Source organism: Podarcis cretensis, assembly GCF_951804945.1.
Source record: "Podarcis cretensis genome assembly, chromosome: 18".
Classification (NCBI taxonomy): domain Eukaryota; kingdom Metazoa; phylum Chordata; class Lepidosauria; order Squamata; family Lacertidae; genus Podarcis; species Podarcis cretensis.
This window is the reverse complement of record NC_137188.1, coordinates 12,448,136-12,470,769: the sequence shown is the minus strand read 5'-3', so window position 1 is coordinate 12,470,769 and position 22,634 is coordinate 12,448,136. Positions and strand designations below refer to the sequence as shown.

General features: G+C 51.6%; 1 protein-coding gene across 4 annotated transcripts in view; it reads right to left on the bottom strand.

Annotated features, from left to right (window-relative positions):
- Positions 1–22,634, bottom strand: part of NFIC (nuclear factor I C) — a 96,842-nt gene that overhangs the window by 48,389 nt on the left and 25,819 nt on the right. For 3 of the 4 annotated variants that reach the window (XM_079960733.1, XM_079960731.1, XM_079960734.1), the window contains exon 2: positions 12,245–12,776. In XM_079960733.1, the coding sequence (XP_079816859.1) occupies positions 12,245–12,776 (532 nt within the window). Of the gene's footprint in view, positions 1–12,244; positions 12,777–21,794; positions 21,919–22,634 lie in introns of those variants that run through there. The other variant, XM_079960732.1, reaches the window with a different exon arrangement.

Here is a 22,634-nt window from a genome sequence, read left to right as displayed (position 1 = left end):
TTTCTCCCCTGAAAATAGGGACATCCTATTCCATCCCCTCCAACGTTTCTCCTCTGAAAATAGGGACATCCTATTCCATCCCCTCCAACGTTTCTCCCCTGAAAATAGGGACGTCCTATTCCATCCCCTCCAACATTTCTCCCATGAAAATAGAAACCGATTCTCTGCTCCCAAAGACACAGAAGAGCACCCGCCATTTGGATCAAGGCCCAAAAACCCATCCGGCACTTAGTCCGTTTAAAAGCCTTCTATAAAATATTTAAGTCCGCAGAAGCTCTGCTGCCATCTTTGCAAGGCGGCAAGCCGGTCTCGTTACAGAATTTCGGGAGCAGCAATCTGTAGATTTCTTTACTACCCAGGAAAAGTACAACCACTCTAGTGAGTCTTCAGCTGCGATTCCTGTATTGCAACCGTGCAATTCTATGATTCTTAGGTTTAGGGTTTTTTGGACTACAGTTCCCATGATCCCTGGTCCTGCTCGCTAGGCATGATGGGAGTTGTAGTGCAGAAACAGCTGGAGAACCAAGTTTGGAAACATTGCTTTAAGAGGCATGGTGGGAATTAAAGAGAATATATACATATATATGAAAAAGAACGAAGGAGAAAAAGAATCGGGGTGATTCAGTCCACGGGTCAGAAAGGATTTAAGAATAGTATTGGGAAATGATCTATAATGAACTGAAAAAATGGTTTAAAAGTACTTTCCCAAAAAAATCCAGAGTCCTTTGTGTTGGGGATAATTCAGACGGAAATTCCCAGGTGTCAGAAAAGGCTATTTATGTATGATACTATTGCGGCCCGTGTTTTGTTAACGCAAAAATGGAAAACAAGCGAGGTCCCAACCAAAGAGGAATGGCAATTTGAGCTGATGGCATATATGCAATTTGCGGACTTAACATATAGAATAAGAGAATAAGAAGAACATATGTTTAAAGAAGACGTTTATTGAATATATGGGTGAAAATTGTGTATATTTGAAAACTGGGGAAGCATGAGGATAAACTCAACAGTGCAAATAAGTTTCGATGGATGCAATAACGGAAAAGTGAGTGGTATAGCTTTTGCAAAATATGCAGGGATTTATGATATGCAAAATGAACCATGGAAGCCACTGATATCTGAATGATGTAAAGCGAGTGCTTTAAATTGCCAAACAGAAAATTTAACAAAAGTTACATATAAAAATAAAAAATAAGGTAATACTCTAAGAATGCCAGCATGGCTGAATCCAAATGGGCCAACTGCTCCAAAAAAACTGGCTGCCGGATGATTTAACGGGCTGTGATGCTGGGATAAAGGAGGGGTGCAGAGTGAGACCCCTGGATCCATCCAGCTCAGTATTGCAGACACAGACTGGCAGCCGCTCCCAGGGCGCCTTTGCCTTCCTGGAAATGCCAGCGACGATTCAAATTGAGACCACCTGCACGGGAAACCCTGACCCCGAAGCAAGTCAAATATCGGGTTGCCGTGGGTCTTACCTGCCTGTGAAAAGCCGTTGCAATAGAACTGGCTCCCTTCTTAGGTCTCGGCCATGCAGACACCCCTTTCCAGCCCCCCACCCAAAAAGAAAAAAAGGAGGGGGGGGGGAACCCCTGCAGCTGTCAGTGTCGGATAGTGGAGTCCCAAGAGAAATCACTTTTACGCGCCCTCCTGGCTGCCCCGAGAAGCTGGCATTCCCGTCTTTGCCAAGGCAAAATGAGCTTCCCTAATGGAGTTCTTGGCAGGGAAACGTTGGCATTTTGGGTGGGGAGGAGACTGGTTTGGCGGCGGCTGGGGGAGAGGGAGAGGGAGGGAGTCCTGGCAGCTGCCGCCAAGCGTGGCATCGAATGGAAGGGGGGCAGGCTGCCAAGTGGGGAACTGAAAGCCCATTAGAGGGGCAGGGAGGTTGCCAAAGCTCGGGGAGATCTGGCCGGCGGGAGAGACAGGTGCAGCCCAGATTCCCCCCTCTCAAAAACTCATCTTTAATTCAAGGGGATAAGGAGGGGCACCCACACAATCTGGGGGGCACACCGGGTTGCCCACGGTGGCTGTGCCTCGCCTCCGATGGCTGGGAAACCACAAGAGGGGACAGGGCTCTCGCGTTCGAATCCTCCTGCTCATCGCTTTGGCCAGTGTGAGGACAGAGTGCTGGCCTCTATGGGCAGCCCACCTTTGGCCTGAGCTAGAGGGGATCCCCAATATCTGTCTGTCCCCTGCAGCAGAGCAGCCTTGGGCTCTAGGGCTCCCCAAAGGATCGCCTGGTCTAGGGTTACCAGCAAGCCGCCTTGAGCCTTGTTTTCACTGTGGAAAGGGACCCCTGACCATTAGGTCCAGTCATGGCCGACTGTGGGGTTGTGGCGCTCATCTCGCTTTATTGGTCGAGGGAGCCGGCGTACAGTTTCCGGGTCATGTGGCCAGCAGGACTAAGCCACTTCTGGCGAACCAGAGCAGCGCACGGAAATGCCGTTTCCCTTCCCGCCGGAGCGGTACCTATTTATCTACTTGCACTTTGACGTGCTTACGAACTGCTAGGTGGGCAGGAGCAGGGACCGAGCAACGGGAGCTCACCCCGTCATTGCGGGGATTCGAACCGCCAACCTTCTGATCCTCAAGCCCTAGGCTCTGTGGTTTAACCCACAGCGCCACCCGCGTCCCTCCTGGTCTGCTAGTTGACACGAAATTACGATTTCTCGCCCGGACTTTACACTTCTTCATGCAGAATTGCAGTTTGGAGAGATTCCTTCTTCGTGATTTCACCCACGAGCGGCTGAGTGCCGTCGGCAAACTTGCCCACCTCGCGGCTCACCCCCCCTCACTCTCCTTTCTCGCCCCCTCGTAGCTCTCAGCACCCGTAACAAGCTACAACACCCAGGAACCCTCTTTTTCAGGGGGCGGAAGGGGGTTGGACTAGATGACCCCTGGGTCCCTTCTGACTCTGCAATTCTGTGATTCTCTTTCAGGGTACATTATAAAGGGGGAAGAGAGAGAATAAGGGTCACCTCTCGCTTAGCCCCGGGTGGACTTGAATTTCTCTGAGGTTTTTAGTTTTTTCTATCAGCCGTAACCGCAGTCTGCAATGCTGAGCTTATTACTAACACATGGGAGAGGGAGGGGGCCATGACCACAAGCTTGCAAAACATGAATGTGTGCACGAGAAAGAGAGAGAGAGAGTTTAAGTGCATAGTACATCGCGCAAGGGAGAGAATCTACTGCATTGCCCTTCCTGCCCTGATCCGCCGAGTCCTCTCCCAGCAGATGGGAATTCTTGAGATCAAATTGGCTAGGAGCTGGAGGGGTGTGTGTTCCTGTGCTCAGGACCGGCGCAAGACATTTGGGCACACGAGGAGAACCACAGAATGATGCTCCCTCATCGCCGGAACAATGCATACTCCAGAACCTCCAAGTGTCCCTGATTTGCAGAAGCTGTCCCAGAAGGCAGTGCTGCCTTCAGTTGTCTTCTAATAGTCAGATAGTTGCTTATTTCAACAGGGCGGGTGCCACCACCAAGAAGGCCCTCTGCCTGGTTCACTTCTCACAGGGAGGGAACAGCCAGAAGGCCCTCGGAGCTGAACCTCAGTTTGGGGGAGATTTACCGCAACTCATCCCCCCTGACCCCAAAGCTGGCAACACGTCACTTCCACTTAACAGCCCGGCGTCCTTGGAAAGGTGGGAAGCTGGCAGATGGTTGCAAACTGGGCCACACACAGGAGCAAGCCGTCCCCGCTGCCCCAGGTGGAGAACAATAATAATCATCATAATTTATTCTTCTTTGTATGCTGTCCCTCTGACTGGGTTTCGCCAGCCACTCTGGGCGGCTCCCAACAGAATATTAAAAACACAATAAAACATCAAGCTTTGAAAACTTCCCTATACAGGGCAGCCTTCAGATGTCTTCTGAAAGTCAGACAGTTGTTTATTTCCTTAACATTTGACGGGTTCCACAGGGAGGGTGCCACCACCGAGAAGGCCCTCTGCCTGGTTGCCAGTGAGGGAACTGCTAGAAGACCCTCGGGAGATGGACCCCGGTGTCCGGGCTGGAGATGCTCCTTCAGGGATACTGGGCTGTTTAGGGCTTTCAAGGTCAGCACCAACACTTTGAATTGTGCTCGGAAACATCCTGGGAGCCAATGTAGGTCTTTCAGGACCGGTGTTATATGGTCTCCACTCCCAGTCCCCAATCTGGCTGCCGCATTCTGGATTAGTTGTAGTTTCCGGGTCACCTTCCAAGGCAGCCCCACGTAGAGCGCATTGCAGTAGCCCAAGTGGGAGATAATCAGAGCATGCACCACTCTGGCTAGACAGTCTGTGGGCAGGGAGGGTCTCAGATGGGGCTGGTAAGACCCTAAATTGCTCATCACCGTTGCGTTCCAGTTTCTTGTCTTCTGCCGATCGCTAGGCCTAGGACACAAACCCTTCCGCAAACTGGAGGAAGAGAAGAGGGGGAATGGACCCCTAATATTTTTCAAGCCCATCTGATTTATCTTGGGCAGATCTGTGGGTCATTTCTATCCAGTGGAGGAACAAATAGAAACCCCCTTTTTTTTGGTGTCAAACCGATTCCTAGCTACCTCTGTAAAAGCAGCTGTCCGTTCAATAGCATGAGGACTATGCTCTTGCCTCATCTTTAGAGGAAGAGCTGAGTGGGAGAGCAGCCGGTTTGCATGCAAAAGACCTCAGGTTCGACCCTTTTTCGTCTCCAGTTAGGGTCGCAAAGGTCCTCCATCTGAAACCCACGAAAAGCCAGCTGCCAGCCAGTGTTGACATTGCTGGGATAGACAGAAGACAGCGCCCTCTGTTCCAATGCGAGGGGCTCAGCCCTGAATATAGCCACTTCCCCGAGTTGGCTGGCGCCCAGTGGGGCTCATAGGTTAGAAGGCAGGGAGCCCAGCAGCAGGGGGCGCCATAGACAACTACCAGCAGCACCAAATGATTCTCAGTTTGACTGCATCCCAGTCCCTCCTGAGTTCTGAGGCTAAGGAGATGGTGGATGGAACTGACAGCGAAGGGCACCCTCCGGACTGGTCGTAAGGAGGGGCAAAAAAGGCTGGTTAAGTTTGGGGGCAGCAGTGCCCCATTTCCCCTAACGGACCAGCCACCACCTAGAAAAGTGAGCGTAGGTCTGCCTCCTGCCTTTCACCAAATATCCGCGGGGCTTTCTGCATAAGAAGCGCCTGCACTTTCTTCCTCTATAAATATAAACCTAAGGCTGTCATCACGCTGCAGTTTCTGCAACCGCCAGTAGGTGGCCGCGCCAACCGCAGCATAATGAACAGGGAGGCAGGTAGGTGAGCAGGCAGATTAGGAAGAGACTCTTAGCGGAGCGGTTTGTCAAAAGGGGCGGAGCAGTGGGTGCGAATTTTAACTTTGTACACACACTCCTCTCCAGAGAAGCAAGACCAGTAAGTTTCTGCAACCGCCAGTAGGTGGCCGTGCCAACCGCAGCATAATGAACAGGGGCCAGGTAGGGAAGGCTAGAGGAGCACATTTCATCCAGAGACATGGAGGTTTCCTGTGCTACTGAAAGATGGCTTCTGTTTATGGTTTGACACAGGATGAGACCCTCCCTGCCCACGGACTGTCTCACCAGAGTGGTGCATGCTCTAGTTATCTCCTGCTTGGACTACTGCCATGCGCTCTCCGTGGGGCTACCTTTGAAGGTGACCCGGAAACTACAACTAATCCAGAATGCGGCAGCTAGACTGGGGACTGGGAGCGGCCACCAGGACCACATAACACCGGTCTACATTGGCTCCCAGTATGTTTCCGAGCACAATTCAAAGTGTTGGTGCTGACTTTAAAGCCCTAAACGGCCTCGGTCCAGTGTACCTGAAGGAGCATCTCCACCTCCATCATTCTGCCTGGACACTGAGGTCCAGCGCCGAGGGCCTTCTGGCGTTTCCATTCCTGTGAGAAGCCAAGTTACAGGGAACCAGGCAGAGGGCCTTCTCGGTGGTGGCACCCGCCCTGTGGAACGCCCTCCCACCAGATGTCTAAGAGAAAAATAACTACCAAACTTTTAGAAGACATCCAAAGGAAGCCCTGTTTAGGGACGCTTTTAATGTTTAATAGGTTATTGTATTTTAGTGTTTTGTTGGAAGCCGCCCAGAGTGGCTGAGGAAACCCAGCCAGATGGGCGGGGTAGAAATAACATCATCATCATCATCATCATCATCAACATTATTATTATTAAAGCCAGGAGGCTGGCTTGTTTGGCTCATAGCTTCCAACAGTGATCTGGAGCACCTCCCAGGAATCAGGAGTCACATTTTTGCTGGACGATCCTTTCAAGATTGCCTGCAAGGAGGTCAAAATCTTCTTGAAGAAGAAGAAGAAGAGGAGTTTGGATTTGATATCCCGCTTTATTAATACCCGAAGGAGTCTCAAAGCGGCTCACATTCTCCTTTCCCTTCCTCCCCCACAACAAACACTCTGTGAGGTGAGTGGGGCTGAGAGACTTCAGAGGTGTGACTGGCCCAGGGTCACCCAGCAGCTGCATGTGAAGGAGCAGGGAAGCGAACCCGGTTCCCCAGATTACGAGACTACTGCTCTTAACCACTACACCACACTGGCTCTCACACTTGACCAGCTCCTTGTGGCCAAGTCTGCATCTCTATAAATAGCATTTTTTTCTCTCTCCAAAAAACCTCCCCCCACCAAACACACGCCCCCCCGATACACAAGCGCCCTCCACTCCATGCCCGTGCAAAATATAAACCACCCCCCACTACGGAAAACCTTTCCTTGTTTGCCAGAGCACTAAGTAAAGGCGCAATATGATTTGATCGATGGCAAGAGATTGATTACCATTACGCTGCAACGCTTTTGACTTTCAGCCGTGACCTCACCGTCCTGGAGGCGGCGAAGGCGTGTGGAAGGAAAGAAGGAACTCCGGGCACACGTATACACACGCACGCATGCACGCGCCGGCCCTTTCCCCTCCCCCCACTGCGGTTGCAGATCCAAAATCCAAAGAGGGAAATATTGAACGGCAGAGAGAGGGGGAAGGAAGAGAAGGGTGTGATTGAATTCGCTGCATTCTCTGGCCAGATTAAGAATGGTGACGGTATTGAACCCACAAGGAGGACCCCAGTGGATCGGGACAACAGCACGCCCCATCCAGTGTCCTCCTCTCGCGGTGGCCAACCAGGTGGCTGTCGGAAACCCACATGCACCATAGCATTTTCACCCCTCCTGTGGCTAACAACCATTGGTAAGGGACCCCTGACCATTAGGTCCAGTCACAGCCGACTCTGGGGTTGCGGCGCTCATCTCGCTTTACTGGCCGAGGGAGCCGGCGTACAGCTTCCGGGTCATGTGGCCAGCAGGACTAAGCCGCTTCTGGCGATCCAGAGCAGCGCACGGAAACGCCATTTACCTTCCTGCCAGAGCGGTACCTATTTATCTACTTGCACTTTGACGTGCTTTCGAACTGCTAGGTGGGCAGGAGCAGGGACCGAGCAACGGGAGCTCACCCCGTCATTGCGGGGATTCGAACCGCCGACCTTCTGATCGGCAAGTCCTAGGCTCTGTGGTTTAACCCACAGCGCCACCCGCGTCCCTAACAACCATTGGTATTCAGACGCAATAAAGTGGAGGCAGAGCATAGCATTCCATCGGCTTCGGCTGGTTGCCCAGCTACGCCCCTATCTGGACAGGGAGAGCCTAACTACTGTTGTCTATGCTCTGTTAACCTCAAGGTTAGATTACTGCAATGCGTTCTACGTAGGGCTGCCTCTGGAGACGGTTCAGAGACTTCAGCCGGTGCAGAATTCAGCGACCAGGTTGCTCACCAGACGGTTTGAGCACACTGCACTGATCCCAGTCCAACTGCACTGGCTACCGATTAGTTTCTGGGCCCAATTCAAAGTGCTGGTTTCGACCTATAAAGCCTTAAGCGGCTCAGGACCACGATACCTCAAGGACCGCCTCTTTCCATATGAACCTACCCAGACCCTGAGATCATCTTCTGAGGGCCTCCTTCGTGTGCCCCCTCCTCAAGAGGTCCGGAGGGTGGCAACACAAGAGCGGGGCCTTTTCTGCAGTGGCTCCCCCGTCTATGGAATGGTCTCCCCAGGGAAGTTCACCTGGCGCCTTCATTACACACCTTTAGGTGCCAGGCAAAAACGTTCCATTTTAACCAGGCCTTTGGGTGATCTGATTTACATCCTACGCCCTCTTAAAATACTGTATGTGGGGTTTTTTTTGGGGGGGGGGGTATTGGGTTGTTGCTAGCAAGGCAGGTGTCGCCCATTCTATATTTGTGCATCTGGTTCTTCCTTCCTAAGTGCAGAACCTGACATCTGCCCCTATTCATTTTGTTAGTGAAAGTCTGCCTCAGAATGAGGCTTTGCCCTGCGGAAGTGCCTGCCACTGGAAGTTCAGTCCCACATTCTTTTAAACACCCCCTTTAAAAAAAAGTGGTATTTTTTCCCCTTTTTCCCGATCGGTACTTACTAACGTATTTTATTTTATTGCGTGCCACCTTGCTGCATTTATCGTTATCACTATGAGTGTGATCAGCCTGAAAATATCTCCCTAAAATATAAACAAGGAAATTAGCAAAGGGGACTGACCAAACTGCCCTTGTGGAAAGTGTTCGGGGGAGAGATAGAGACACCCTCTGTCCCCCCCTCCCCGTTAAAATAAAATAAAATCCAGCCCAGGAAAGAATTGAGATGCAAAAGATCTTTCTAACCAGCTGGGGTTGCCCGTTGCAGAGCAATCGGCTGAGAATCTATTTTTTAAAAAAAATTATTTTGCTGACGCAGGAGAAAGGAGAGAGAGAGTGAGAGCATTATCGTATATCGTAAGGAGGGCTGGCAAGAGAGACTGGCTGCAACTGCTTCAGACTGATAATGTCAGAGACAACGGGAGCTGAATCTTAAAACTATGCGTCGCCCACAAACTGACACCCCCCACAAAAAACCCCCCACAAACACAGCCTGCAAAGTCGGACCCGCGAAATGCAGTGCTGGCAAAAGGCAGGGGGGCATAGCCACAGTTCCCACTCCATATTAGAATGCTAGAATCTGCAATGCAGGAATCTTTGGGCCAAGGCAGGATTCGAACCCACAACCTCCAGAGATCAAGAGTCTCTGCCGGCTGAGTTGGAGGACCAGGGAGACAGCAAGAGACCCAGGTCAAATTCTTGGAGTGCGGCAGTCGCTCCCAAGGCAGTGGGATTCCCTAGTGGGCAGCTGGAGGTGTGTCAGAGACTATCAGGCTTTGAAAAGTCGCCATCCTCTGGGCCTTGCTGAATTCATTAAGGTGAATAGGTTTCGGATAAAAACGAAGGTTGCGCATTTAAAGCAAATGCGTCGCCATTGCCTGCAAAGAATCTCAGGGTCTGTAGTTCGGGCCCCCCTGCAACCACGCTACAGTTCCCAGCGCCCTTAGCAAACTACGTCTCCCAGGATTCTGGAGGGGAGGAAAACATGGTTCGCAATGCATAGCACAGATCGACCTGAATCATAGCAGTAAACGGCAGGAAGGGTTTGTGAAGATCTTCTTTCTAAAAAGGAAAGAGGGGCAAAAGATTTTCACGCAAGTAAAGCAATCTACTATTCGAGCGAACTGGCTCAAAGGCATGGATTATTGGCAAAAGAATCACGGGGATTCGAACCGCCGACCTTCTGACCGGCAAGTCCTAGGCTGTGTGGTTTAACCCAGTAGAAATCTTGCATTTCTGGCTCCACAGACTTTTGCAACTCGACCCACCGGCCCCGGCGTGCGGCCCCCAGCAGAAACGTGCCCCCCTTTCTGAATTAACTCAACAACCAGGGTTGCCCGTCGGAGACTCACACAGAACCAAAGAAATTTGAGGCTGTAGGGGGCCGACACATGCTTTTTGCAGCCGCAGACCAAGAACGAATCCCTGTTCTGCCTTAAACAGGGAAGAATCTACCTTAAAAGGGAAAAGGAGGGAGGGCTGCTTCCTCCAGAGAGCGAAAGTGACAGGAGGCCTTATCAGCTGTGATTTTACTGCCTGGGGTTTGGTAGCAATTAGATCAGGTGATTTCAAGGCTGCTGACCCAGACAGGCTGAGGTCAGGGTCAGGAAACAGCAAGAGGAGGGGGAAACCACACGTTTTTTGCACGCTGTGCAGCGATCGCCCTTCACTTTATCCCCCGCTGTTGTAGCTTTTTGGTTAAAAGTTAAGTTTTTTGGTTAAAAGTTATCAGGGCTTAATATTCACCGCCGGCAGGAGAAAGAGCAAAACGGGTTGTTACTCGGCTCAGTTTTCCTGGGAATCACAGAATTGCAGAGTTGAAAGGGACCCCTAGAGGCTATCCAGCCCAACCCCCTTTGTGATGCAGGAATCTCAGCCGAAGCATCCCTGATAAGGGACCATCTCAACTCTCTTAAAAACCTCGAAGGAAGGAGAGTCCGCAACGGCCTTCCATCCCATGGTCAAACAGCTCTTACTTTTCAGAAATGCCTTTCTTGTCCAGTCCCCCTGTTCTATTGACAGATATACTGCTTTTATACAAGGAGGGGCAATTTATTAGCATGGCTAGATTAGGGCTGCACTAGGCTTGCCATAGGGACGTGGGTGGCGCTGTGGATTAAACCACAGAGCCTAGGGCTTGCCGATCCGAAGGTTGGCGGTTTGAATCCCCGCAATGACGGGGTGAGCTCCCGTTGCTCGGTCCCTGCTCCTGCCAACCTAGCAGTTCGAAAGCATGTCAAAGTGCAAGTAGATAAATAGGTACCACTCTGGCGGGAAGGTAAACGGCATTTCCGTGCGCTGCTCTGGTTTGCCAGAAGCGGCTTAGTCCTGCTGGCCACATGACCCGGAAGCTGTACGCCGGCTCCCTCAGCCAACAAAGCGAGATGAGTGCCGCAACCCCAGAGTCGGCCACGACTGGACCTAATGGTCAGGGGTCTCTTTATCTTTACCTTTAGGCTTGCCATCCGTCAGGAAAATTCCCGACATGTCCAGGTTTTCGGGTGTAAAAATAGCGTCAGGGGGGAATTCTGCAAAATGTCTGGGGAAACCCGGATGTAAGCTTAAAACCACTATTGGGGGGGGGGAGGTTTCCCCCAAAAGCTTGACAATTTTGGTGGTTGAAAAGCTCAATTAATTTGGGGACTTTTAGTAAAAGGAATTTTACTTTTTGACATACGCCAGCCTCAGGATACACTATTATTCGGCCCACGTTTAAAACACAACCCGACCCCAGATTGCACTTTTCTCAAATGAAGGGGGTCACCCAAGATGGTGTTATCCCTCAAAATGTGCTCTGCAGCCAGGATCCCACCCACCAGGCAGTTTTACGGCCATATAGCTGAACTGGCGCAAGTAAAATGTCTGAAAGTTATGACCCTCGCTGTACCAGCAGAAACGCCTTCAAATATCTGTGCAAAATCCCACGCAGAATTTTTAAATTGGTATTGCAAGCAGAAATGGGACAAACTCAATGCTGAGAAGGGGAAGGGGTCAAGATCCAAGAAAAACCAAAATAGACAGATCCATTTGCCCCTTAGTTTGTGACCAAGGAATGCTGTTCCTTAGTTCATGACTAAAACCTATCCTCTAATTCACAACCAAGGAAGGATGTCCTGTGATTCATGACTATAAAATGACTACAAAATTCATGACTGCAAGAGGAGATCCCTTGATATGTGACCAAGAAATGCCCTCCTTAGATTCACGACTAAGGAATGCCTTTTCACAACTATGACATGCCCCTCTCCTAATTCACAACTATGAAATGACCTCCCTTAATTCACAACTACGAAATGCCCTTTCTTAATTCACAACTACCAAATGCCCTTTCACAACCATGAAATGCCCTTCCTTAATTCACAACTACCAAATGCCCTTTCACAACCACAAAACGCCCTCCCTTAATTCACAACCATGAAACGCCCTCCCTTAATTCACAACCACAAAACGCCCTCCCTTAATTCACAACCATGAAACGCCCTCCCTTAATTCACAACCACGAAACGCCCTCCCTTAATTCACAACTACAAAATGCCCTTCCTGAATTCACAACCACAAAACGCCCTCCCTTAACTCACAACTATGAAATGCCCTCCCTTAATTCACAACTACGAAACACCCTCCCTTAAATCACAACCACGAAATGCCCTCCCTTAATTCACAACTGTGAAATGCCCTCCTTTCTTTCACAACTACCCTTAATCTAGCACCACAAAACGCCCTCCCTTAACTCCATTTGCCCCTCCATTTGCGCCAAGAAGTCCCACAGACGCCGAGGCGCGAAGCGAGTTTTTCCAGCCATCTCCGGCCACCTACCTCTCTCTCGGATGAAATACGCCAGGTAGAGGTCCAGTTCCTTGACAGAGACGCTGATGTGGTGTGGCTGGACGCAGAGGATGGGGTGGGTGCACTGGGCGGCCTTGACCAGCCGCTCCCCGTCGGTGCTCTCCAGCGGGATGCCCTTGAAGAGGATGACCATGACCAGGTCCAGCCGCCAGACTTTGTCGGCCTGTCGGAGGCAGTCGATCCTCCGCATCTTGCCCTTCTGGTCGGGGTTGGAGAGGACGCAGCAGGAGGGCTTCTTCCCCGTGATGGAGAGGACAAAGTCCTCCCGGTACTCCGGGCGGATGTCCTTCCGCAGCTTGGCCAGCAAGCGGGACGCCCACTTCTGCTTCACCTCGGGCTTTTCGTTGAGGAGCTCGTCTTTCACCGCTCGCTCCTCGTCCTTCGTCATGCGCTTCTCGTGCTTCTTGAAGTACTTGCGCTTGCGGGCCTGGAGGTTGAACCAGGTGTAGGCGAAGGCCCGGACGTGGGGGAGTAGTGCCTCAATAAACGGGTGGAACTCATCCTGGAAAAGAGAGAGAGAGAAAGAGAGGCAGTCAAGAGGGAGTCCCACATCCGTTCTCTCAAGAGGGAAGGTGTGATGGCCTGGGAATCTGATTCAGAGGCTGAACCGGAGGAATCCCAGCCTGCACAGGAGTCCCCACCGCCAGGGCCGGCTGAGCCGGGGCAGGGGCTTGAGCCTGAAGGGTCCTCACCTGTGCCGGATCCTCAGGAGCAGACACCAGATGAATCCACTCTGGCTCCGGAGCTGATGGAGGACCCATTGCCTGCAGGTGCTCCACTCTCAGCCCCGTCAGGGGAAGAGGAGTCTCCCCCTGGGTCCAGTAACCCTCCGGCCTCTCCTGAGCTGCAGAGGCTGAGGGCAGAGAGGCGGAGGGAACTGGTTTCTCCCAGGAGGAGTGCTCGCCTTAAGGCCAGGAGAGGCGCGTCTCCTGGGGGCCAGGACTGCACCTGGCCTCAGAGAAGATAAAGGCCAGTCAGCCCGGTCCCAGGTTGCGGGAGCAACGTCGTTGAAGAGCTGTTTTGGCCAGCACCCAGTCCGGTTCCTCCAGAGTTCCTGTCCTTGCCCAGCTCCTCGCTTTGGACCCTGCTTCGCTTGTGGAGGACTGTCTGCCGACCCTTGACTCAGGTCCTGGACCTCGCCCCACGGTAACCTCCCCCCGGGACCAGCACAGAATGCCTCTTTTGAATAGAGACATTCCTCCAAACACATGGATTCATGCCTGATCTGAGAAGAGGCATTCACTTCTCTCGGAAAGGATTGCCTCTTCTGCGTACAGACATTCCTCCAAACATATCTGGGTAGATACACGCCCGCTCTAAGAAGAGGCATTCACCTCTCTAAGGAAGGATTGCCTCTTCTATATACGATATGATAATCTTTATAGTCATTGTCCCATACAGAACAATGAAATTGAAAAAATCAGACAATCAGAAACCAACAAGCCTGCTATCTCAGTGATCCCAGAATGGTTAGCCCCCTAAAAACTCTGATACCCCATAATTAAATACAATATACTCCCATAGAGACTACCTTAAAGGTAAAGGGACCCCTGAGCATTAGGTCCAGTCGCGGACGACTCTGGGGTTGTGGCGCTCATCTCGCTTTATTGGCTGAGGGAGCCGGCGTACAGCTTCCGGGTCATGTGGCCAGCAGGACTAAGCCGCTTCTGGCGAACCAGAGCAGCGCACGGAAATGCCATTTACCTTCCCGCCGGAGCGGTACCTATTGATCTACTTGCACTTGGACGTGCTTTCGAACTGCTAGGTGGGCAGCAGCAGGGACCGAGCAACGGGAGCTCACCCCGTCATTGCGGGGATTCGAACCGCGACCTTCCGATCGGCAAGTCCTAGGCTCTGTGGTTTAACCCACAGCGCCACCCGCGTCCCACACTCTTAGCTTATAGCTAAGGAATTTTTATCCATGTCTTTTCAGCTGGGGGAACACTATTTGCAAGAGACCTGCTCTGCAAGTTAGACAGGTCACAGCAACCCTATAAAAATGGAGGCCAGTGTTTCTGTTCATCAGCTGCAGCCGGCGAGCTAAGAGCAACTGCCTGCTTTCTGCCTGGCCTACCCGGCAGGGCCGTTGTGGAAAGAAAACGGGGAACGGGAGGGACCTTGAGCTCGTGGTAAGGAGGAGGAGGCAGGATACGGACGGGACGGGACGGGACGGAACAAGCAGCCGCTTCAGAAGAGCTTCCAGCTACAATTTGAAATCTGCTTCCCCTTATGAGTAATTGAGCATTTTGGCCAGAAACCAAGCAGCCAAAGACCCGCCCTGCTGCTGTGCCAAGAAAATTTGGCTCTGCACGGCTTGACTGGAAATGTTGTTTCTCTCTCTCTCTCCCCCCCCCCTTCATCCTCTGTGCCCCACCCAGAGCCTGCGGCTTCAGGCGGCAGATTTGGGCAGCCGACGGAGCCCCAGTTTCCACTCGTACGCCACGGCCTGCAGCTCTCCCGACCTGCCGCGGCGGAGGAGGTTTTGGCAGGGCTGGTGGAAACGCAGCGATCCGCTCCGAGGCAGCGGCAAGAGAGAGAGGAAGCAGCCCGAATTGCCGGACCTCCCAGGATTTGCAAAATTGCACATCAATACAGCGGTACCTGGGACGCAGGTGGCGCTGTGGTCTAAACAGGGCCTAGGACTTGCCAAGCAGAAGGTCGGCGGTTCAAATCCCCGCAATGACGGGGTGAGCTCCCGTTGCTCGGTCCCTGCTCCTGCCAACCTAGCAGTTCGAAAGCACGTCAAAGTGCAAGTAGATAAATAGGTACCACTCCAGTGGGAAGGGAAACGGCGTTTCCGTGCGCTGCTCTGGTTCACCAGAAGCGGCTTAGTCATGCTGGCCACATGACCCGGAAGCTGTACGCCGGCTCCCTCGGCCAATAAAGCGAGATGAGCGACGCAACCCCAGAGTCATCCATGACTGGACCTAATGGTCAGGGGTCCCTTTACCTTTAGCTTTTACAGAGGTACCTTGGTTCTCGAACTTAATCCGTTCTGGGAGCCCGCTCGACTCCCGAAACCGTTCGGAAATCAAGACAAGCTGTGCTCAACCGGAAGCCGCGTCGGACGTTCTGCTTCTAAAAAGCGTTCGCAAACCGGAACACTCACTTCTGGGTCTGCGTTGTTTGGGAGCCGATTTGCTTGGGAGCCAAGCCGTTCGAGAACCAAGGTACCACTGTAACTACAGATTCCATCTCTCTCACACACACACACAAATAATTTCTCCTTTTCTGCTCTCTCTCTCTCTCAAACCAAGCTGGGGAAGTTTAATCAGCCCAGGGGGCAAAGTCCCTCCTGCAAAACCTTCCAGGGGCCACATGGCTTTGGTGGGGGGGTCCAGAAGGCATAAGTGGGCGCAGAAACAGATGCAAATTTTTCCCATGCGCAGTAAGCTAGTTTCTACACAAATACACATGCACAGAATTTTTTTCTATCCCCACACCCAGGCGGCGAGAGTTCATGGACCCGGGTAGCTCTGTTGGCTGGAGCGTGGTGCTGATGAACGCCAAGGTTGCAGGTTCGAGAGCAGCATGGTCCTGCGTTGTGCGGGGTTGGACTGGATGACCCCACAGGGACCCATCTAGCTTTAGAATTCCATGATTCTCTGATCAGAGGAGGCATCTCAGCCAGAAATGTGAAGCAGAGCTGGCAAGGAGTGTGGTGGCCGTAGGAGAGTCCCGAGGGCCGGTCAGAAAGGAGCGGAGGGCCACATTCACACACACACCCTGCCGAGGCCTCGGGTTTCTCAATGCTGAATTAATTCCCAATCAGGATAACCAAACAGGCTGAGGGAGGGAAGGGAGGCATTTGGAAGAAATGGAGCAACGAATTCAAAGTTCTGGGAAAGGGTTAAGTCTGGCCCCCGCCACAGAAATGGCTTTTCCTCATCTAAAGGGGCTGCCAGGCTGTTTTTTCCCAGGGCAGGTAATACAAAACCGTGCAGCTGCCCCGCTAATTGGGAATGTCTATCCTTCAACCCTTTCGCGATGTCTTCGCCTTGCCCGACGCAGTTTCCTGGTCTCCCAGCCCCCTAGCAGTCACGGAGGGGCAAAACCTGTCCATTTCAGTGGCTCGTTTCATCCCCCCCCCCCCATCTTAAATTCCACCTACGACGTTTCAGTTTGCAAATTTATTCGTCGTTGTTGTTTTTTAATCAGGTCCCCATGCAAATACATCAGTGCAGGTTTATCGACACCTGTTCGCTGATTGTGCAATTTTGCCCGACAGCTGCATTTTTTGCAAAGCGATTTCCCCCACCAACATCCCGCGTTTGGGTACAAAGTTTCCTTTAATATATGCCGTTTTAGGCACGCTTAACTACAGTACTTTGTGAGCTTATGGGAGGGCCGTGAGGACGTAGGACGTGAGGAGCACCCTTGGTAGACAAAACCTTTAAAGCAGCAGTTCTCAACCTGTGGGTCCCCAGATGTTGTTGGACTACAACTCCCATCATCCCTGAGCTCTGGCCTTGCTAGCTAGGGGTGATGGGAGTTGTAGTTCAACAACATCTCGGGACCCACAGGTTGAGAAAAGTCCATTGATCCAGGGTAAGGTAAAAAAAAGATAAAGGACCCCTGGACGGTTAAGTCCAGTCAAAGGCAATTAGGGGGTTGCGGCACTCATCTCGCTTTCAGGCCGAGGGAGCCGGCATTTGTCCACAGACAGCTTTCCGGGTCATATGGCCAGCAGGACTAAACCGCTTCTGGTGCATGACGGTAACCAGAGCGCACGAAAACGCCGTTTACCATCCTGCTGCAGTGGTACCTATTTATCTACTTGTACTGGCGTGCTTTCGAACTGCTAGGTGGCAGGAGCTGGGACAGAGCAATGGGAGCTCACTCTGTCATGGCAGGGATTCGAACCGCCGACCTTCCGATAGGCCAACCCAAGAGGCTCAGTGGTTTAGACCATAGCGCCACCCGCGTCCTCAGGGACAGTCCTGTGGCCCACCTATCCCAGCCTCCTTTTCTCACAGTGGCCAACCGATAAGCCCCTCGAACCCACAATCAGGATTTGAACCCAGAACTGGGTGTGGTATTCCAGTTGTGGCCTCACCCTCTCCCCCATCTTCAGTTCCCAGCAACTGAGATTCCTTTCCCTCCGTGAATTTGCCCAAATCCTCTTTCAAAGCAGGCCCAATATTTCCAGTGCAAAAAAAGACCGGCGATGAAACCATCCCATAAGCAACTGCGTGAACTTCTGCTACATTTTATTAGATGCCAGTGCGTTTCCCGGTAGTGGCGAGTTTTCAAAACTAAGCTACGCCCTGGGGCTTTAGGGCAGTAAAATAAAACAACCAACAGCGATAAGAATATTAATTTGCGCAAGACGTCGGCCCATCTTTCCGCCGACGTACCCGGGTTTGGATTTGCGTGTTTCCTGCTTGTTTGCCCGCAACCCCCCCCCTTCGCTCAAGGTTGGGAAGGGGGTCGGTTTGGGGAGATAAGAGGCTGCAATGTCATGCAACAAAAGCCGCAGTTCCCGGCGGCAAGGTCACGAGAGGACAGCTCTCCCTCGCCGGGGCGCAGTCGAAGCGGAGGTCAAGCCAGGTGAGGTCTCCGCTGGGAGTAATTCATTAGCCGACGTGTACATCTGTGCCTTCGATAATCTCCCGACGGAGGTCCACACACACATACACACACACACACACACTGCCACCAAACCGCCACACACCATCAAAGCGCCCTGGGCTCTGTTCTGCAACCCCTTCCTGCTTTGGAAAATGCAGCGGCCTTGCATTCCTAGCCCAAGAAAGGCGGCGAGATAAGGGGGAGTAATAATAAGTAACCTAAACAAGAACGCCGCAAAAGCACAAACCGTGGCAAGGGACACAGGATTGCGCAAGCTGGAGGGGAAGTTACTAACCCTTACAGGGGTCCCCTTGGTTCTCAAACGCCTTTGGTACTCAAACAACTTGGAACCCAAATGCTGCAAATCCGGAAGCCGAACGTGCTCCGATTTGAGAGCCATACTTCCTTTTTGAGTGTTACGCTTCTGATTTGAGCGTTACGCTGAGGTCTGTCTGTTTTTGCTTTTTATTTTGCGTTTTTGTATTTGCGGCTCTTTTCGTTTCGTTTTCCCATGAAAACAGGGACGTCCTATTCCATCCCCTCCAATGTTGCTCCCCTGAAAATAGGGACGTCCTATTCCATCCCCTCCAACGTTTCTCCCCTGAAAATAGGGACGTCCTATTCCATCCCCTCCAACATTTCTCCCCTGAAAATAGGGACATCCTATTCCATCACCTCCAAGATTTCTTAAATAAAAATAGGGACTTCCTAAGGAAAAGCAGAACATTCCGGTATCAAATCAGAAACCGGGACTTTCCCTGGAAAATAGGGAGACTTGGAGGGTCTTCAATTGTTAAACAGACTTTTAGAAGACATCTGAAGGTAGCCCTTTCTAGGGAAGTGGGTATTTAAAAAATGTTTGATGTTTTACGGTGTTTTTCTATTTCGCTGGAAACCTGTCCAGATTGGCTGAAGCATTCTAGTCAGATGGACATCATATAAATAATAAAATTGTTGTTATTATTATTATTATTATTAGTCAGGGGGTGGTGTTGGCAACTAGAGTACCAACAACACTGTGGAACTACAGTCGTACCTTGAACAGAGTCCGTTCGACTTCCAAAATGTTCGGAAACCAAAGCGCGGCTTCCTGTTGGCTCCTGCAGCCAATCGGAAGTCGCAGAAGCCGCCGTCCAGACGTTCGGCTTCTGAAAATCGTTCAGAAACTGGAAAGCTCACTTTTGATAGCTCGGGAGCTGATTTGTTCGGGAGCCAAGGCATTTGAGAGGCAAGATACGACCGTACAAGTCCAAGCATACCTGAGTGTTGGACAGACTGAGAGATGGGAGCCCACCATTTTGGGGTGAGGCTGCAATCCATTCTGGGCTTTTGTTTTCCTCGAAGAGAAAGGTGGGGAAGATAATAATAATAATAATAATAATAATAATAATAATAATAATAATATATTATTATTATTTATACCCAGCCCATCTGGCTGGGTTGCTTTCCCCAGCCACTCTGGGCGGCTTCCAACAAAACACTAAAATACTATAAGCTAATAAACATTAAAAGCTCCCCTAAACAGGGCTGCCTTTAGATGTCTTCTAAAAGTTTGGTAGTTATTTTTCTCTTTGACATCTGGTGGAAGGGCGTTCCACAGGGAGGGCACCACCACCGAGAAGGCCCTCTGCCTGGTTCCCTGTAACTTGGCTTCTCGCAGCGAGGGAACCGCTAGAAGGCCCTCAGTACTGGACCTTAGTATCCAGGCTGGACAATGGAGGTGGAGACGCTCCTTCAGGTATACTGGACTGAGGCCGTTTAGGGCTTTCAAGGTCAGCACCAACACTGTGAATTGTGCTCGGAAACGTGCTGGGAGCCAATGTAGGTCTTTCAAGACCGGTGTTATGTGGTCTCGACGGCCGCTCCCAGTCCCCAGTCTAGCTGCCACATTCTGGATTAATTGTAGTTTCTGGGTCACCTTCAAAGGTAGCTCCACATAGAGCGCATTGCAGTAGTCCAAGCGAGAGATAACCAGAGCATGCACCCCTCTGGCGAGACAGTCTGCGGGCAGGGAGGGTCTCATCCTGTGTACCAGATGGAGCTACCCTGGACACAGAATTGACCTGCACCTCCATGGACAGCTGTGAGTCCAGAATGACTCCCAGGCTGCTCACCTGGTCCTTCAGGGGCACAGTTACCCCATTCAGGACCAGGGAGTCCTCCACATCTGCCTGCCCCCTGTCCCCCAAAAACAGTACTTCTGTCTTGTCAGGATTCAACCTCAATCTGTTATGCCTTGCCATAAACCTCCGCAGCCCAGCCTCCCAGGACAGTTGAAAGCTTTTAAAAGCTCTCTCCGGTCTGTGCCAATCTGGGTTCAGCCCAGAGATTAGGCGACGGGAGTTGGGTGAAGGGGGGGGGGTAGAGATCAGCAATGAACCAGGACAGGGCTTGAAATCCGATCAGCCACTCCGACAACTTTCCCTCCCTCCCGATTAGCCCTGCCAGAATGATGCCGCCGTCGAACTAAGCCGCTTTCGAGAGACCCGGAACATCGAGCGGCCCCCGCGACGGCTTGGCGGTGGGCAGCTGCCTTCTCTAAGCTAGGATACCCCCCCCCCCTAAAAAAAACCCACACACCCGTCTGATGCCCAGAAACCAGCATGCCAACGGTCAGGGACCACAATGGCAGCTGCAGTTGGCCCCTCACTTTGCTGCACAGTTCGGAGGCCTCTAAATCCCAGCCTAGGGTTGCCATGGTTTCCAGGACATGTCCTCCTTTTCAGGGGTAAAATTTCCACCCGGGTGGATTTTTAAAACCGCCGTATTTTTCACTCTATAAGACGCACCAGACCACAAGATGCACCTAGTTTTTGGAGGAGGAAAACAAGAAAAAAAACATTCCAAATCTCAAATGCCAGAACAGCAAGAGGGGTCGCTGCACAGTGAAAGCAGCAATCCCTCTTGCTGTTCTGGCTTCTGGGATAGCTGCGCAGCCTGCATTCGCTCCATAAGACGCACACACATTTCCCCTTACTTTTTAGGAGGGAAAAAGTGAGTCTTATAGAGCAAAAAATGCGGTATACTTCCTGGAGGTTAAACCACTGAGCCTCTTGGGTTTGCCGATCAGAAGGTCGGCGGTTCGAATCCCCGCAATGACGGGGTGAGCTCCCGTTGCTCGGTCCCTGCTCCTGCCAACCTAGCAGTTTGAAAGCACGTCAAAGTGCAAGTAGATAAATCGGTACTGCTCCAGCGGGAAGGTAAATGGCATTTCCGTGTGCTCTGGTTTCCTTCACGGTGTCCCATTGCACCAGAAGCAGTTCATGTCAAATTGCTGTTTTAGGGGTTGTTTTTAAAAGCCTGGGATGGATTAATCCGCTTTGCATGACTTTCTATGGGAAAGCAGTGCGCCTTGGTTTTGGAACGCTTTGGTTTTGGAACGGACGTCCGGAACGGATTAAGTTTGCGAACCAAGCTGCTGCTGTCTTCCTATTTAAAATGCAAAATTGAGTATCTCCCAGACCCAGCCACACAGAGACACATGACGGATGACACACAGACAGCCAGGATCAGATATCACTGCCTACAAGAGTTGAAACCGTCTGCGTGACTCGGCAGAAAGGAAAAAAATCACTCTGCATTTGCTCAAAAAGGACCACCGTTGCGGTGCTAGAGACAAGTGCCGAAGTTCAGCCTATGGGGCGCACAGCGAGTTTTAAAATATTGGGAATTTGTTCCCTAAAGTTGCAGTTTGCAAACTTTTCCTAGGGGTTGAGGAGGGGTGGGGCAGTCAAAGCGGGAAAGAAAACATCTCAGAAGAGATTGCAGAGGGAAAATTGTCGGCTTTTCATGAAAGGCACAAGATCAGAGTCACAGGCAGGCCAGCAAATCAGAGAGGGGGCGGAATCTATCAGGAAACACAACTTCCTTGTTCTGGGCGGGGAAAAATAATAATGGATCTCTGTGTCCTGACTGAAATCTCCCCACCCTCCTCTGCGGCCCTACTCACCCGCGAAGGGTCCATCTGTCACCCAATGGCCCCCCCTCCAGCTGGGACCCCCAAGAAGGCGGTTTCCACAAAGCAGAAAACACCCCAGGCTTGGAGGAAAGGAACGCCTCTCTCTCTCGCTCCTGGATTTTAAAATAGCCTGCTGTCCTTTTCTGCCAAGGAAGCGACGGAGTTTGGCTGGCACGGCGCTACGGATCGCCAGGGCCCCCCGCAAAGGTCTCCGGGAGTTGAAAAGTGCACGTCCGCCTGCCCCCACAGCATGAGAGGGAGCTAAGGAAATTGGCAGCGGAGGGGGGCAAGGAAGGAGAGAAAGAGAGAGAGAAGGGAAAGGAGGAGAAACTGGTACATGGGTAGAAGCCCAGGACACCAATTTTCATTTACAGGAAGTTAACTCTGGAATTAATACTCAGTTCTGACCAAAATAACCCTCCTAGAGAGCAAGATGCATATCCCGGGTTTTTGAGACTCATCTACTATCTGAACGACAAAGGTCTGTATAGTTAAAGCTATTGTTTTCCCAGCAGTGGTGTATGGAAGTGAGAGCTGGACCGTAAAGAAGGCTGATCGCCGAAGAATGGATGCTTTTGAATTCTGGTGCTGGAGGAGACTCTTGAGAGTCCCCTGGACTGCAAGAAGATCAACCCTCTCCATTCTGAAGAAAATCAGCCCTGAGTGCTCACTGGAAGGACAGATCCTGAAGCTGAGGCTCCAAGACTTTGGCCACCTCATGAGAAGAGAAGACTCCCTGGAAAAGACCCTGATGCTGGGAAAGATGGAGGGCACAAGGAGAAAGGAACGACAGAGGACGAGATGGTGGGACAGTGTTCTCGAAGCTAAAAA